At 41.1% G+C, this 17,666-nt stretch overlaps 1 protein-coding gene across 1 annotated transcript in view; it reads left to right on the top strand.

Annotated features, from left to right (window-relative positions):
* The window catches only part of zswim5 (zinc finger, SWIM-type containing 5), a 65,739-nt gene extending 54,595 nt beyond the window's left edge, over positions 1 to 11,144 (top strand). The window contains exons 10-16 of the mRNA XM_063461669.1: positions 1,643 to 1,794; positions 2,531 to 2,633; positions 2,907 to 3,042; positions 3,724 to 3,881; positions 3,982 to 4,145; positions 4,768 to 4,849; positions 5,476 to 11,144. Coding sequence (XP_063317739.1) covers positions 1,643 to 1,794; positions 2,531 to 2,633; positions 2,907 to 3,042; positions 3,724 to 3,881; positions 3,982 to 4,145; positions 4,768 to 4,849; positions 5,476 to 6,338 — 1,658 coding nt within the window. The 3' untranslated portion in view covers positions 6,339 to 11,144. The remainder of the gene's footprint in view (positions 1 to 1,642; positions 1,795 to 2,530; positions 2,634 to 2,906; positions 3,043 to 3,723; positions 3,882 to 3,981; positions 4,146 to 4,767; positions 4,850 to 5,475) is intronic.
* The last annotated feature ends 6,522 nt before the right edge of the window (positions 11,145 to 17,666 follow it).

Below are 17,666 nucleotides of genomic sequence, written 5' to 3'. Positions count from 1 at the left end.
TTTCTCACTGCCCAGGGATTTCTTTTTTTTTCCCTTTTTGCACCAGTGGCTATTGCAACTGAACAGAATAGGGGTTGGGTTTTCTCATTGTTACCAGGCTACAGGGAACTATTGTCAGTTCAGACAATGCTGACCACTGGCACACTCATCTCTGTGTGTGTGTGTGTGTGTGTGTGTGTGTGTGTGTGTGTGTGTGTGTGTGTGTGTGTGTGTGTGTGTGTGTGTGTGTGTGTGTGTGTGTGTGTGAAAGATAGAACAACAGAAAGAATGATTGTCTTGTGTTGTTTGGGGAATTTGAGGAGAGTGGTATGATAATTTTGCGTGCTTGGGAGTATAGCCTGGTCACCATGTTTTCATTCCCCATGTGAGACAGCTGGGAACATCTGTTGTAAAGTGGGTGGATCTAGACTATGTCTAACCCAATCGAAATACGATTCCTTCTCTGGCCTTTTCACATCAACCAATCAATCTAGAGGGAGAGGAAACAACAGCAAGTTGGCTAAGGGGTTAAGTCTGTAAGCCCAGTTTCCACTTTTCTCTAGATTACTACACATATATACACACATCCCTAGAATAAACAGGATTTGGGGTCGGGGGGTGGGGGGGATCTCTTGCTCAGGCGGGATTTAAGCAGAACGATGGGAGGGGGAGCAAGAGAGAACAAATGGGCACCAATCAACAGCTGAGGCTCTTGTGGCATCTGTTCTCAGTTATAATTGTCAAGCATTAGTGTAGGGCAAGCAGCCATCTTACATATGTGAACAACCTACTGTCTAAGCCACACTGATATAAATGCTATATCAGTGTGGCTTATATAGCACACACAAATGCAACAAAAATCTGTGTATTTTTGTTGTATTTTTTTTCTGCTATTGTTTTATTTTCCTCTTCAAATGCTAGTCCTACAACAGATTATAATTTTTTTTTTTTGATATGGCAGTGCCATTATATATGCACCATGTAGCCATTCCTATAACCCATTAACTGTATGGTTTAGTAATGTGCTAAGCTTGCAGGCTCTGACTATCTTTAACAATATTTTTTATATACTACTAGGCAGATAAAAGTGGTTTTGGTTCATATTGTGATAATTTTCTATTTTCTACACATTTTAAATAAAGTTTAAATTCATCCCAGAACAAGCTTTTATGCTATGTTTTATGAAAATCCTGCTGCTGGAGTTGTTGTATTGATAAAACCAGAGCAATATTATGTACTTTACTTTTGCTTATGCTAATATGCTAATGGGGTCTAGTGGAGTTTCTCTGAATTAGCCAAATTAAATAGCTTGTAGACTTCTAAAGTGAGTTTGTTGAGGCAGTTTGGGATGTTTTTGTGCTGTGAAGGTAGTGTACCATAGCAAAAACCTAATCTTCTCTTTGAAGTACTAAAACTAAAATTAAGAAGAAACTATATTTAAAGCTAAATCCCATTTAGATTATAAACAAGGTGATTGGAAGCTGCTAGGGCAGCAGGTCCGTATTGGTTAAGGTGGACTTCTGAAACTTTGCTGTTATGAAAGGAATCTTTGCTGAGTTGGTGTCTTTGTTTTTCTGTCTCCTTGGATTTCTTATCATTCTGAAACCAGTATAGATGACGTGAAGTTAATGACTTACATTTTTGGGGGAATCTTTCCTTTTAGACTGTGACCCCAGACCTCCACTTTACCATCATGTGCCAGTGTGGGGCAGTCCAGATGCAGGGGAGTCCTACTTGACTCTGGCCTTAGAGGTGGCTCTGATGGGTATGGGTCAGCAGAGGATCATGCCCGAGGGACTGTATGCCCAGGATAAGGTAATAATTTAATATCACCTTAAAATCATAGAGAATATAGTAGAGTGAGGATCCTTGAATTGCTAGTGAACACCGAAATACACCTATGGCACACTTTTATTATATAAAGAGGTTTGTGTAAATTTGTAGATGTCACCATCGCCATCAGTAAATCACTGTAATTTATGATTTTGTTTAAAGTAAATGTCATGGAAGGAGAGGGAGAAGGTCGCAGCATTTGTTTCCTGAAAAACAAGCAGAAAGCCACAGTACTTAAGTTCACTGTGATTTAAAATAAATCCATGGAACATTTCTTTGTGTAAATGCTAATCTGCTTTAGAGGGCTTAACACTACTGCCACAGACCTTTCCTAATGTCATTGGAATTAGCTGCAGCCTCAATGTTTCTACCAAGAATTGCATTTAAAACCAGTCACATGCACACACAGACCTTTTACTAGATTTTTTTTCCAGTGAAATAAATTTCTATCATCTGTGCTGTAACAACAGATGTGAACAGATGCAAGTTTAATGTCCTAAGGTCAAAATCCTTTCTTAAAAAGGTATTAAAACTCTTTTGATCTTTTCTGTCGTATCATTTTTCATGCTGGTGGGTTGATACACATTTTTTTTTTTCTTGAAATTCTTGAAAGTAGTTGAATTCCACTGAAAACACTTAATAGCTAAATGGCTACTTCAGGACTGAAAATGTTCTTATAGTCAGAGTGAATGCTATTTGTGTCTTCAACATGTTCTAGGTGTGTCGTAATGAGGAGCAGATTGTTGCAAAGCTTCAGGAACTGGAGCTGGACGATCTATTGGTTCAGACCCTCCGGAAGCAGGCCATACAGCTACTAGAAGGTACGGTGTCTGCAGTAAATTTTATAAATTGTATTTATTTATTTTGTACAATATTAAGAACATTCATCAGATATTGAAACCTGCACGGTTTTGAGTCCAGAACGTGAAAGGTTTTTGTTGTGACGGTTGTAAAGTGTAGCTTGAAAAGCTTCACTTTGACTTCAATATTTATTCAGTGCGAGTCACATTCGGGAAGTGGAGCCCATACCTAGTTCTTTTGGCACGTTCTTGACACAGAAGGTAAAGAATATTTTGTTTTTCTCTTTGCTCCAGCTGGCCCATTCAGCGGTCTGGGTGAGGTCATCCACAGGGAAAGCGTTCCAATGCACACCTTCGCCAAGTACCTGTTCTCTGCCCTGCTGCCGCATGACGCAGACCTGGCTTATAAAGTGGCTCTCCGCGCCATGAGGTCAGACTCCCCTTTCACTGCAGCTTCAAACAGTTATTGATGAAAAGTATTTTATGTTGCGTGTGTAAATGATGGTAATTTTGCCTTTACGCAAACAGGGCCACAGTAAAACGAATAAGGGCCTCTATTTCATGACATGGCTTTTTTAATCTGAGTAGTATTCCAAATTAATTCAGAAGATATAACCTAACGGTTACTTTGTGACAGCCAAAGATTTAGTGCCACATATAAAATAGCCAACTGGCTATTTAAGTGTAGCCTGCCCACAGCTGCTGTGCATCTGCAATATGCTTTGCAACCCACCTCAACACCTTCTTTTATGCTTTATCTGAACTACTCGGTGTCGTATCTGTTGCCACTGACACCAGCTCTGTTCTGTGTAGCTATAACTTCTTTACAGGTATTGGTGAACATTTGGGTTGAAAGTTGCAGTTTTTTAAAGGGCTGTTGTATTGGCTGAGTGCACAGAAGTAATTGTTTTTGTGATGCTTTGGTAATGTGTCGTGTTAAATTGCCATATGTCCCAGCATAAAGTTTGACATAAAAGTAATACGGTTGCACATACTGCAGCTGTAACTGAATGCATACTCAGATCCATATTTTAGTGTTACTCTTGGAATAAATAAAACATCAGGACAAAGTGCCATCTGTCTAAAACAGATCTTTTACTACATGTGCCAGGTTGCCGGTTCTGGAGTCATCGGCGGGCTCCGGGGATGTCGGGCACCCTCATCACGGTATCTCCATAGTTCCGAGCAGATACCCACGCTGGTTCACACTGGGCCACCTGGAGTCACAGCAGTGTGAGCTGGCTTCAACCATGCTCACTGCTGCTAAAGGTAACGCCAGCTTATTGGATGTCCGCTCAGACAGGCAAAGCTGGCTATTGAGGCATTTCTCCATCATGATCTTATGTTGCGTTGTGTTTTTTGCTTGCAGGCGACATGTTGAGATTGCGGACGGTGCTGGAGGCCATCCAGAAAAACATCCACTCCTCTTCCTTAATCTTCAAACTGGCCCAAGACGCCTTTAAGATAGCGACACCCGCAGAGAGCCCACCCGATATAACCCTGCTCAACGTGGCGCTGGAGCTAGGACTGCAGGTACTGTATGTGTGTGCGCATGGAGAGAGTGCAGTTGAAGTATGAGGGCAAGTCAGTAATTTTCACAGATCATTTCACCACAGCAAAGAAAATCAAATCAGAGCACCGATCGCCAGTCAAAACATGCAACGGTTTCCTTCACCTTGTAATTTTTTCCAGCCCTCTGCTGCCCCACTACAAATTAACAGCAAAAACATCACACAGAGTCTTACCGTTGTTGATGAGAAGAAACCACATAATTAAACCTTTTGGGTCCCACAGTAAACACAGAAAAGTCCTCAGATCATCAGGCTGCAGTGACGCTGTGGCTTCCCCCGTCTCTTTCTGCTGGTATTTAGAGTATCGGCTGAATTCCTGTCAGCAAAACTGCTAATAAAGTGCTCAAAATGGAAGGGTCGCAAATCATCATCTGTGCAATTATGAGCATATTCTGGTTACATCTGTCATCAGAGGAGCCATGTGGTGCCATGCTAACAGCTAAATTATGAAAATCACACACTACGCAAAAATGCTATGATTTCCAAATGCACGTATTCATGAAAACAGCCGAGAGGGTATAGAAATGTGTAACGGTTCAATGGCGCTAACAGAGCGCATCATGTTCTCCATGCGTGTTTTGCAGGTGATGAGGATGACTCTGTCCACTCTGAACTGGAGGAGGAGAGAGATGGTTCGCTGGCTGGTAACCTGCGCCACTGAAGTCGGTATGTGCATCCATTTTTAAAGCGGATTCATGCTCTAATTACAGCCTCCGTGCTGCGTTGTGATCTTCAGTAAGTTCAGCTTTACGGCTTCTTTTGAGCTGAAGTGTCTTGTTAGTCTAAATGAGGAGGGATGAACGATGTTTTCCCAAAAGAGATTCCCTCATTTGATCTTTGAAGACAAGAGGGGCTGCATGACATGTTGCACCATCAGTTAAGAAGTCAAATTTATGCCTCCATAATCTTTTTAAGAATAGAGACTAAAATTATACCAAGTGTAATGAAATGATTTAATGATTTTTAGTAACTTTAGCAATTTGGGACGATTATAGGTCGAGGTACACATGGCTTCATTTTCCAAGTCCTCCTAACTGTCTGAAAAGCTGAGTGTGAAGTGCTGCTCTGTTTTCTCTTTCCTCATTCCTTCAGCTCAGTGCACGGTGCTATACAGTCGTTTGGTAGTGACCACCGGGCTGCTGTTCATGAGGCATTTGAGTGTACCATATAAGCTATAGTAGTGCTCGCTCTACATCTGGACAGCATTTCAAAGTGCCGAGCTTGCTGCTGTGAATAGTGAGCGATTCTGGTCACAAGCACTGAATGGTAAATCTGTTTTTTCCTCTCATCAGGTCTGCGGGCGCTGGTGAGCATCTTACAAAGCTGGTATACTCTGTTCACGCCCACTGAAGCCACCAGCATCGTGGCGGCCACCGTCATGTCCCATAACACCATCCTGCGCCTCAGCCTCGACTACCCCCAGCGGGAGGAGCTTGCAAGCTGCGCAAGGACCTTGGCCCTGCAGTGTGCCATGAAGGACCCCCAGAACTGCGCCCTGTCAGCTCTGACGCTCTGCGAGAAGGACCACATCGCCTTCGAGACGGCCTACCAGATCGTGATCGACGCGGCGTCGACGGGCATGACCTACTCGCAGCTGTTTACCATTGCGAGGTACATGGAGCACAGAGGATACCCCCTGCGGTCGTTCAAGCTGGCCTCGCTGGCCATGACGCATCTCAACCTGGCCTACAACCAAGATACTCACCCAGCTATTAACGACGTGCTGTGGGCCTGTGCGCTCAGCCACTCGCTAGGGAAGAATGAGCTTGCGGCTATTATTCCGCTGGTGGTGAAGAGCGTGCACTGCGCCACGGTGTTGTCTGACATTCTACGGCGGTGCACTATGACTGCGCCGGGTCTCGCTGGAATTCCTGGGAGAAGGAACTCTGGGAAGCTGATGTCCACGGATAAGGCACCGCTGCGCCAGCTCCTGGACGCCACGATCTCGGCGTATATCAACACCACGCACTCTCGGCTGACGCACATCAGTCCACGGCACTATGGGGAGTTCATAGAGTTCCTGAGCAAAGCGCGGGAGACTTTTCTGCTGGCACAGGACGGACACATTCAGTTCGCCCAGTTCATAGACAACCTGAAACAGATCTACAAGGGCAAGAAGAAACTGATGATGTTGGTCAGGGAGCGCTTCGGCTGACCTTACTGACCTTCTCTCACAGAGACCCTCTTCTTGGGGGAAGCAGTTACACTTCTGTGTTTCTAATTTAAGTTTTATTTCTTTTTATTTTCACGTATTTTGAGCCATTTGCTGACTGAGGTTTTATCCTGTTGTTCTCTTTCTTGAATGTGAACCAGGAAGTGTTCGCAGTACATTGCTCTACTTCATTAAGACTGCAAAAGGGGGGAAAAGGTTTGAAATGTCAACTAAGCAACTAGAAAAACAAAGCATTTTGCCCCCCGACTAATGTTAAATTTAGTGTTTAAAAAAAGGAAAAAAGTCAAAAGAATGTGATTGCAAAAGCAAAACAAACTTTAGTTTTGTGGGGGGTACATGATGATATGAAAACCAAATGATTTAGCTGTATGTACTGTTGAGCCAGAAGATGCTTTCAGCTGGGGTTAAGAAGAAGGAGAGGTTTTCAGAGTGGAAGAAGCATGTTATTCCAAAAAAAAAATCCACTGAGGTCAAAAACACACATAGTGTTATTGTCATACCTCGACTGTACTGTCAGCTTTAACTTCTTGATCAGAAATGGCCTCTTTGTTTCATTCAGGGCATTTTAGAGTAGAGAGGGCAGAATACAGAACTCCCCATGTGGTCTCTCTGTGGGGGAAGTCGGTACCTGCAGATTTAAAAACCTTCACCTGCTGGTTTCTGACAAATATCTAAAATAGGAAGTCCAACGATGCTTCACAGGGTGTGTGTTTTTAAATCCAGACGTCTGACAGTGATGTTCAGGCTGCTGCTTTAGCTAAGGTAGGGTAGTCGAGTCTCTATATATAAATACAGTATATCTGTTATGCCCTCCTATAAGCTTATTTACAGTCACAAAATACAACTGTGAGAACCGGTGGAGTCTCAACCACTGCACTGCTCTTCAGCTATTTGTGGCCAAAACCTTTTAAACGTGCAAGACTCCAGCACCCACTTTACCATCACTACATTGAGATTTAGTCAGCAAGCAATATAAATCAAGCCTCTGCTTCGTTTTTATCACTAAAAACAAGTTCACTTTCTGGTGTTGTGCAAAGAAGCGTTGGAACCTGTTGGAGCCTTGTTAATTTCACTGACTGTTAGTTCTGCATGTCGCCGAAGTCCCTTTTCCATCACAAGAACTGGAAATCAGATGCATTACCTCAAAGGAATGCATCCTCAGCTGGTTCATGATGCTGGCTCAGTAATCATTAAAACCACAGAATGAAGTTTGAGTTTTGTGGTCATGTGTCTTAACCAACATAAAGTGCATTTCTTGTAGATGTCACCATGCTAGTTTTGCTTAGTTGGGCTTAGAAACATCTGCAAATGTTTCCTTTGGCATCACGTCTCATTGTGAAATTTGGCTTAGCAATTGGTTTTTAACTGCGATCATTTCAGCTCACTATTTAAATGGGTTTAGTCACCAGAACCACCTGTTTAGGATTAGGTGAACATTGTGGTCTGGGTTCAGATACCTCCACTAACAACAGATTCCACTTTGAAACAAAATACTAAAGTGTAGTGTAGTGTAGTGACATGTTGTAGTAAGAAAACGTCTCACATTATTCATTAATTAACATACAGTTTAATTTATGCATACAGTAAATGTGACATGCCTGCAATGACTATGTCTACACAGAGCCGCCAGAGTGTCACTTTATCAGAAACTAGCAGTGTTATTTATGACAAATTTGAAAGGGACTTTAAATGGGGTTTGAAAAATAATGAAAATTCAATACAATTTAGCCAAGTGGGTGGGGGGATCCATCCATCCATCCATGCAGTTTCATAACAACTTGTCCACTTCAGGTTTGCCGGGTTGCTTGAGCATATCCCCGCTGTCATGAGTGATAGATGGGGCACACCCTGGACAGGTCGCACTCAAATTCACACTAACTGCTCAGAATGACCAATTAATGTCTTTGGACTGTGGGAGGAAGCCACACCACCCAGAGAGAACCCAGGCAACAGAGAACACATATAATGTGCTACTGTCAGTGTGCTGTTAGCTTATTATTGCTGCTTAATGATAAAGAGATTTCAATAATTGTATAAAATTTTATGATTATATATAATATTTAACCAGATGTGACCCTCTTTGGATAAGAGCAGGAAGTTGCTTATGCTAGCGCTGGCTAGCTAGCTTGGTTTAGCGGCATGCATTCATTAAAATGAAAACAAAATCTACTCCCCAGAATCTTTTAGTCCAAGCAAAAAAAAAAAAAGAGAGAAAAGACTAGAGCAGGAACAAACTAATTTTAAATGTAATATTTGGCTTGTTGGGTATTTTATCGTGGAACTGCAGTTTGTTGCCCCACTGCGTTGGCGTCATTAGTTAGCTTTGTTTTTAACTTACTCTGCTGGTCCCACATGGACAAAAAAAGGTATTCAAGTAGCGTGTTCAGAACCACTGAAAACCTAAATAAACAAATAAATAAATTAAAAAGACATAAATGTAAAATGTTAAATATCAGGTGAGCAGCAGTAAATAGACTAGCCCCGTCATGTTTCCTTCAGTTTCTCGGTCTTGTGATGGAAAAGACGCAAAGTCACCTGTGAAAGCTGCTGGTCATGATCATCATCAACAGTGAAGATGAGTCCTCCTTGACTTTCTCACAGGGCTGCAGTGCAAACTCAAAGACTACAGTTTACTTGATGACTTCATTGTATGTATTTGAGACCACATATCTTGGCACAGGAAGCCATTTTCTCTTTATGGGGGATCTCCACGCCCCCTTTTTCTTACCCAGTGGCAAAGTGTTGTTGTTAACGGCAGTAATGCAGTACAGAAAGAGCTTGAATCTTTTACTGGTCAGACTTAATGTCATCGTTTAAAGCACTTCACACGAATACCTCTTCAGTGCGTTCCTGCCTGCTTCAGCATTTATTTATTGGTAGAACACTTTTTGAATGGAGGAACATTTTCCTGTCTGCTTTTACATTCCACAAGAGCTACCTTCACCCAAAACCTGGGTAGTCAGTCACAACTCTGGGCCTTTACTTTCTTTCTCTCTGTCTTTTTTTTGTTTTGTTTGTTTTTGTTTTTTGGATCTGAAGAAATGCAGATAGAAGAATGGGAATGGAAAAAAAGGAAAACTGAGCAAAAAGAAGAGAGGCTAAACTCAGTTCTCAGGGACACCACTTAAAGAAACAAAACAAAAAGTAGTAGCATTTAGCATTTAAGATATTGTAAATACTAAAGTGTCAATTCAGAAAATTGTAAAGTTATAATTATTTATGATAAGTATGTTATGGTTTTGTTCTTTGTTTTTATGATTTTGACGGGGTGTACTTGAATTGTTTTGGACAGGGGTGTTTGACAGCTTTTTTCTTTTTTCTTTTTTTTTGTAAGAGCAAAGACTTCAAGGCATTTCTCAGGTGCTCCTGTGTACATTTCTTTCAGTTTTTGTTTTTTGGCTTTTTTTTTTTTTTTTTGCTTTTTTTTGCAATAATAACTATTATTATTTGTATTTTATAGAAGATGGGGGGAGGGGGGTGTTTTCCAAAAGTGAGCATGTTATTTGAAGTTGCGTAAAATGAGGAAGGCATTCATTTGTAAACGGATTCTTACTAAACCTGACTATGCAGAACCACTTCGATGGTGTTGTCCCCTCTTAAATATACCCCCTTAAAACTGAGTGCAGAGACCCAGTGGGTTGAACCACTATTAATGAGGACGGGGGTGTTGCGAACGAAAAGGAGACCCTTCATGCTTGTATTTGGACAGTGCACAGTGGCCGGCCTGTTTCCGCTGCAACGTTTAGAGGAGACGAAAAAGCGAAAGACGGTGGAAAATGCCTTTCTGGTCGATCAATGTACAAAAGTTGTTAATTTTTTATTTGTTTTGTTTGTTTGTTGGTTTTCTTTAATCAGGACTAAAGCCTTCAGTGTCTTCTCAGAGGTGTCGTATTGTGCGGCAACACTGTGGTGAGACGAAACGATACGCAAATGTCTAGAAACGGCAACTGTATGAACAAAAAAAGAGACGGCCTGTGGATGACCTCGTGCTCATTCCTTTTAACTTTTTTTAAATTGCTTTCTCCTTTTCACCTCATTAAACTGGCTGAGTTCAGGTCTTCTATAGTTTTGTTTTCCCCTGATGTTCTTGAACACCTCGATCCCTCTCGCACAAGGAGGACGTTGGATTTAAAGCCAGTTGCGTTTAAGTGCGACTATCCTGAAACACGTTGACATCAGTGCGCTACAGTAGCTTGCAGAGAACGAAATAAAGCTGCGAGGTTTCTACATAATGAGGATAATGAAATGATACATTGATTTTTATTTATTTTATTTTTTTTGATAATATATGAGGAAAATAATTTTGCCGGGGAGCTCCAGTCGGCTGCCTTTATGTGATGCATTCACTGACAGCATTGCAACAAAGTTTTCCTTGCTTTTCTTTTCCTTCTTTATTAACTAACTCAGCCAGTTCCTGGGCGTTTTTCTTTGTTGTCCCCGTCTGTCTTTGGTTTGTAGGATAAGTACTGTTTGCTGGTAGAGATCTAGTTCACCTACTGTTTTCCCAGTTTTTGTTTTTGAATTCTTTCCAACTTAAGGGATATTTGAAAGTGTTTGTTGCCTCTTTGTGCTACTGATTATGAAAAGGTATCTCCAGTATTTGTTGCCACAGAAGTATCATAGCTTATCATCAACACCTTTTCTTTTTTTGTAATTTTTTTTGTTTTTTGTGCGACTTCTTGAGCTACTGTCTATAAAGCGAGAATTTATTACTATTTATGTAACGCTACTACCATTTTATATTGATTTGTGTTGGAATCTCAGTGCTTTTCTATGAATAAAGTGTGAAACACGTTACCAGGATGTTGTTTGTTGAGCCAACATACATTAGTTTAAAGTTTGCCGGCGGACAATCTTGAATTATTTAATACATCACAAAAGATTGAAAAGCTCGGCATAGTGCAGCCATCTTTGAAGGTTGCCCTGTTAGTGGAAAATCCCCTCCACTGACCTCAGGACATCGTCAACACAATCATGGAAACCTTTATGGCGGCGTCTCAGTGAAAGTTAACCAGTTCGATAATGTACTCGTCTAGCAACAAATCAATTACTGCCTACTGCACCTATGATGAAGCTAGATCGATGTATTTAGTTGTACACAGTGTATTATTTGATCCTAAATTATTACTTGGTGATATTTAAAAACCCTCCAACCATCTTAAATTGTTTATACCTGGAACTGTTACCAATACATGCCCAGGTTAATTAATATTTTCAATTCAGTACTAATATCGTCTTTTACTATTTGGAAATTGCACAAAACTGTTTTTTGAGGTTATTCCTAAGAGAAATGCCATTATGTTCATGTATTTCCCCCCCAAACACCAGGTTCTAATGAATGAGCAATTCAAACTGGTCTGAACTGAACTCAAAAAGGTTGATCAACATGGGACAGAATATGTCGTAATCATCAAAAACAGCAGAATAAAAAAAAATAACAATAAGGCAAAAAGAAAAAAGTAAGTCATACAAACGGGCTACATTTGATTATTTATCTTTGCTCTACTTCTGTGCTGATTCTTTCCAGTTTTGCTTCATCATGTTTTTTCATTTCAGTTCCAAAGCAAAGCTCTCGTGGGTGGATATTATGGACCGGAAGTGAAACAAGTGGTAAGACTTCAGTATTTCCCCCACCAACTTCTTCTATTTTTTACCTCTCATGCGATGTGATTTAACTGCTCTTTTAAGCATCTCTCCTTTCTTTCCAGTTAGACTTTTGTGTTCCCTTAAACTCATTTCAAACTAAAATACACAGATAATGAGCAAAACTGTGAATATATAACACCCAACTTGTAAGAAACTTGAATTACATTTACCAAATCTCAAACTCTGTGACAGCAAGTGATCCAAAGTGGCTAAAAGCTTGCATTCTTCCCAGCTGCTGTGGTGCAGTCCTTACAATTTCACCCATCCAACCAATCTGCCTGAGTGGTAAATGAAGCACACGGAGGCTGATAGAGTTCCATCAATCTTTCACTCATTTTTCTCTAATCAGAATATTTTTCTTCTATCCCGCCTTCGCCGCTTCATTCTCACTCATTACAGATTTCTGCAGAGCCATATAAGCAGACAATCAGGGCATCAAGAAGCATTTAAGTGTGCTCGTAACTCCATGTATGTGTGTGCACGTCCCTGTGTGTGTGCATGTGCGAGTGTAAATCTAGATTGATTGGCTGAAGATAAATGAGCAGATTTATATTAATTATCCAGACAGATAGATGGAGGAGTGATTGCTATAAGCGCAATCTTTTTTTCGCCTCACTTTCCACTGCCCCCCACCCACCCCACCCCAGCCTGTCTCACTCTGCCCCTCCCGCTCGTACTTATATTTACTCAGACACAGAAACACTAAACACATCAGCAAACGAGCTGCGTTTTAACCAATCACACGTTTTCTCTGGTGTACTTTTCCCTTTGCATACACTTATCCTGTTGGATGACTAAACTAAGTGCGCGTCCTGTCCCGAGCACAACAACAAGACCTGTCTGTGCAAGCTTCTACTTGGATGTGGCTCCTTTACCGTGAACTCTTACATCAGTGTGACGTGGTTTCATGCAGGATATCAGCTGTGGCACTGCTGAGCTGTTACTGAAGCCCAGATTGCTTTAATAGCAACCTTAAGCTCATTTTTCTCTTGTTGTATATTCTCTGTGGGGTTCAGGCCAGTCGAGTTGTCTGATCAGTCAGGAAACTGTTTGGTAGCAGTTTTGGCACTGTGGGCTGGTGCTAAGTAAGGAAATCGGCATCCCCATAAAGCTTGTCAGCAGATGGAGGCATGAGGTAGACTGCTGCATTCACTTTGGACTTGATAAAACAGAACAGACCAACCTGCATCCCCAGCAGATGACGTGGCACCCGGCAGACTGCAGAAATCTTGCACTGGACTTCACTGTGGATTGTGTGTTTCTCCAGTCTTCCTCCAGGCTCTGGGAAATTAGTTCCCAAAAGGAATGCAAAACTCGCTTTCATCTGCAACAGTTTGGACCTCTGAGCAACAGTTGTTCTTTTTAGCTCAGACTGAAACCAGCCTAAACTGACTCCTTGTTAACTTTCCGTTAATACACACATACAGCACTCTGAACAGCCAAGCTTTTCAGCAACGACCTTCTGTGAGATATGAAGTTAGCTTTTTAGAAGACAAACTTACTCTAATAATTGTTTTTCTTCAATTTTTATTTTATTTTAAAATTGTTGTTGTTTTTTTCTGTAATATTGTACATCTTTATTCTACAATACAAAATGTCCTGAGGCAACTGTTGTTGTGATTTGGTAATATATAAGAAAAATGTATTTTAATTAGATTTCAGAGTCAGAAATGAGGTCCATCTTTTATATACAGTATATGGCAGTGCCATATATACACTGGTGGTCCTCTAACCTGTCCAAACATAACTTGAATCGTGACAAAGCAAGAGCGCATGACAGCTTTTGAGTGTGAAGAGAAAAACATGTTAGCCCTATAGTGAGCACACTGAGGACGTGAACATTGAAAGTTCTTCCTTTTGGCTCATTTTTTCTTTCTTTCTGTTTTTTTTTACCTTCAGCTTATTTATTTTTCTCCATTCTGGGGGGGGGCGATTTTATTCAGTCCTAATGACACAATTTAAAGTCATACCATCAGAGCGGTTTCTTTAATGGTCACATAGCTTTGGAAAGCCCCTCCTCCCACACCCTCCGTTCTTCAGCTTCCATCGATGGTGCGAGGTCCTTTGGGAACCATCCACTCTTATTCAAATGAGTGTGACGCTATGACACAGGATCATTTGCGAGTAACTTAGTGACAGCAGAGGTTAATATCAACTTGGCGTACATGCTGGAAGACTAAGGTATCACCGGCAAAGAGAGACTGTCACAGCTGTCAGCATCTGCATTAGCGTGAAGCATCTCAAGGTCCTCGGACTAAAGCCAGAGTTTCACTTCCTGCCTCCACCTCCCTCCATCCCTCCACACAACCACTATGGTAATAACGCCCATCAGTCTCTGTCACAGTGGGCTGTGTGTGTTCTTTCATGCATGTGCTCATTGAAAAATTGTGTGTGTGTGTGTGTGTGTGTGTGTGTGTGTGTGTGTGTGTGTGTACGGGTTCGTACTATCCTGGTGGGGACCAAAATCTGACTTTTACTATCCTGGTGGGGACTTTCTGCACCGTGGGGACCAAAATCCAGGTCCCCTTGGGGTTGAAAGCAATTTTCACACTCAAAATGCGGTTTTACTGTCAGGGTTACAATTAGGTTATGGTTAGGTTTAGGGTAAGGGTTAGGGTTAGGCATTCATTTTTAATGGTTAGGGTTAGGGTAAGGGGCTAGGGAAAGCATTATGTCAATGGGATGTCCCCACGAGGATAGCAAACCAGACATGTGTGTGTGTGTGTGTGTGTGTGTGTGTGTGTGTGTGTGTGTATTTGTAGGGGGGTGGTCACTGATAAAGCACTGATAGTGTCCATCCATGGCAGATGATGTACAGCCTGCTGTCTCTCCAGGCAGATTGGATTTTCTGGCCTGCTGATTTGCTGAGAGATGGAGCCTGGACCTCCTTCAAAGGCACCCTCTCTCTCTCTCTCACTCACTCACTCACTCACTCACTCACTCACTCACTCACACACACACACACACACACACACACACACACACACACACACACACACACACACACACACACACACGCAGAAACCCACGACCACACATCCACCTGTTCAATCTCCGTGCACAAAATAAGCACATAAAACACACAAATACACAATGAAATGATTCACAGACACACAAACATGAACACAGAAGCACACACACTTATATATTATTCTCCTGCCAAAGCCTTTAAAGCGACCATGTGGAAATTGATCTCCATTTCTAAAGAGCACTGATTCATTGTTACCTTTTCTCTTTGTCTATTTCTCTCTTTCTCTCTCTCACTCACACACACACACACTCACACTCACACTCTCTCTCTCACACTCACACACACACTCTCTCTCTCACACTCACACACACACTCTCTCTCTCTCTCTCTCTCTCTCTCTCTCTCTCTCTCTCTCTCTCAGCCTGTCACTTTATTCCCAGATGGCCCACTGACACACAGCCCAAGCCTCTTTCGTCTTACCTGTCTACAATCAGTGGTGATTTTTGTTCATTTGTCTTCACTGTTTACGCAATACGGGGGCCACAACAAAAGCCTCCGTGTGTGTGTGAGAGAGAGAGAGAGCCAGAGAGGGAGAGAGAGTGTGTTACTACCGCACCCACACAAAGGAGTGAGATGAATGAAAGCCCGCTGCTGTTCCCCCTCTCATCAGCTGCTTTGAGCTCTGTGTATTTTTGTACATATTAATAACACTCACTGCTGAACAGTCTTAATTATCTGGAAGCTGGATTTCTACTTTTCATTCAGCTTCCATTTTAACAATAAAGGCGCTGCTTCGCTGCTGCACGTCCACACTGGCGCTCTGTACTGGATGACATGTTTCTGCATGTTTTCAGCCAGCCTCTCGCGCACCATTGTACTGCTGTAAATGCTCCCAGGCTCAACAAATTTGTATTATTCGACAGTTAAAATTCTTTAGCTGCAGCTGAAGTAACATTTGTAATTTTTAACAAACTGTGACTGTTTTTCATTAAAATGATCTGAAACATAAGATAAAAGTGTTTGATGGCTAAATAATTCTTCATCTTTTTGATTTGACCCAATGGGAATCTTTTAACTAATAAATAATATAAATGTCAGCATAACTTTCCAGACCTTTCTGTTAGTTTGGAAGTTCATCTGAAATATTAACGGTCAATTTGTCATCAATTTCTGTTATTATGGTTAGGTCACTTTGGGTTATGTAAGGGAGCAAAATTACATTTAACAATTACATGACTGGATGTTTTAAAATGTGTTTTCTGGGAAAATTAAAATCTATTTAAAGTGCAGCCCAAATGTAAAATTTATTAATGGACAAATTAACAGATTTTGTCTTAAATGCTTTAAATGTACAGTTAAAGGGTGTTTCAAGCAATAACAATCATTTATTTTATCAAATTCCCCAAAATGCATGGAATCTGTCCCTCTGAATGATCAAATCCCTTGCATCCCTGGCTCTTAGAATAAAGCATGCATACACCTAAATATTTTTGATATATTACTAATAAAATAACTTTAAAAACAGGCAAATTTCAATATTTTTTATTGACAAACAAAGGAAATTTGTTGAAAAGGTCAGAGTTGCTTTTAAATGGTGGTTTTCAAATACACTATTAAAGTGCCAGAAATCTTTTCACAATAAAATTAGAATTTTATCAAACCAATACCATCTAAAATGGTTATTACTGGGATTGTCCACAATCCCAGTAACAACAACCTGGTGTCCCGTCTGTAATCCAGACACGGGATTGAAGGAAACCCCAGAAGTCAGCACCCTTAAACCGCTCAGTCAGGTCACGTGATGTTTGCTGGAATCCTTCACAACAACAACATCAGCATCAGCAACAACAAATGGATTTACTAGAATCTGCTTATCTGACGTTCTTAGCTGCCTCCTGGACAAAAACACAATTTTGGATTAACTGATCTCTCCTTTGAGCTCCTGTTATGATTAAATAATGATGCCTGTGATTTCTGTGTAATAAATGTAGCTTTGTATTTAGCCCCCATTTACTAAATTGTTAAATTCTAAGAGACTAAAGACCTTGAAGATTGTGATTGGATACTAGGAAATGCTTAGCTTTTTTTTTTTTAAGCGCCTGTTTGGCAGCTGAGCTGCAAACAGTTCAGAGGGATGACACCTGATTGGTGGAGATAATGCTCAAATGTCACCCAGTCGCTGGGTTGTGTTGAGTGGAACTTTTTTTCTTTAGAAGCTGACTAATTCAGTTTACTGTGTTCTAGAGGCCACACTGTTCTGTACTGCTTAAGCTGTTTATTTATAAAGATGTTCATTACAAAGCTTTTCTCAAAGGACTCCTGATTGTCATAAAAACTTGTTTCCACACCTTCAGGCAGGACACTGTCTCACTTTTGTCCCAGTTAAAGAACCAGTCACTGGGACGTCTTTGTCCCATTTTCCAACTCAGACCTCAGCCTTGAATCACTGTCTGTGTACGTCATCACTGCAAACATAAGGTGTATAAGTGGTTGTTGAAATATTCTTAGACAACTGAATGGACAGTTTTGATTTTGATGACAATATAGCAATAGGCTATATGATGCTGTGTGTGTGTGTGTGTGTGTGTGTGTGTGTGTGTGTGTGTGTGTGTACTTGTGCACCTGAAAAAAAGGTTTTTATCTTTTAATGATTTAATTTTAAAAAGGAATTGCTCATATCTACATTATACAGA

The sequence above is a fragment of the Pelmatolapia mariae genome, linkage group LG18, assembly GCF_036321145.2.
Source record: "Pelmatolapia mariae isolate MD_Pm_ZW linkage group LG18, Pm_UMD_F_2, whole genome shotgun sequence".
In the NCBI taxonomy this organism is placed as follows: domain Eukaryota; kingdom Metazoa; phylum Chordata; class Actinopteri; order Cichliformes; family Cichlidae; genus Pelmatolapia; species Pelmatolapia mariae.
This window is presented reverse-complemented; position numbering and strand designations above follow the sequence as displayed.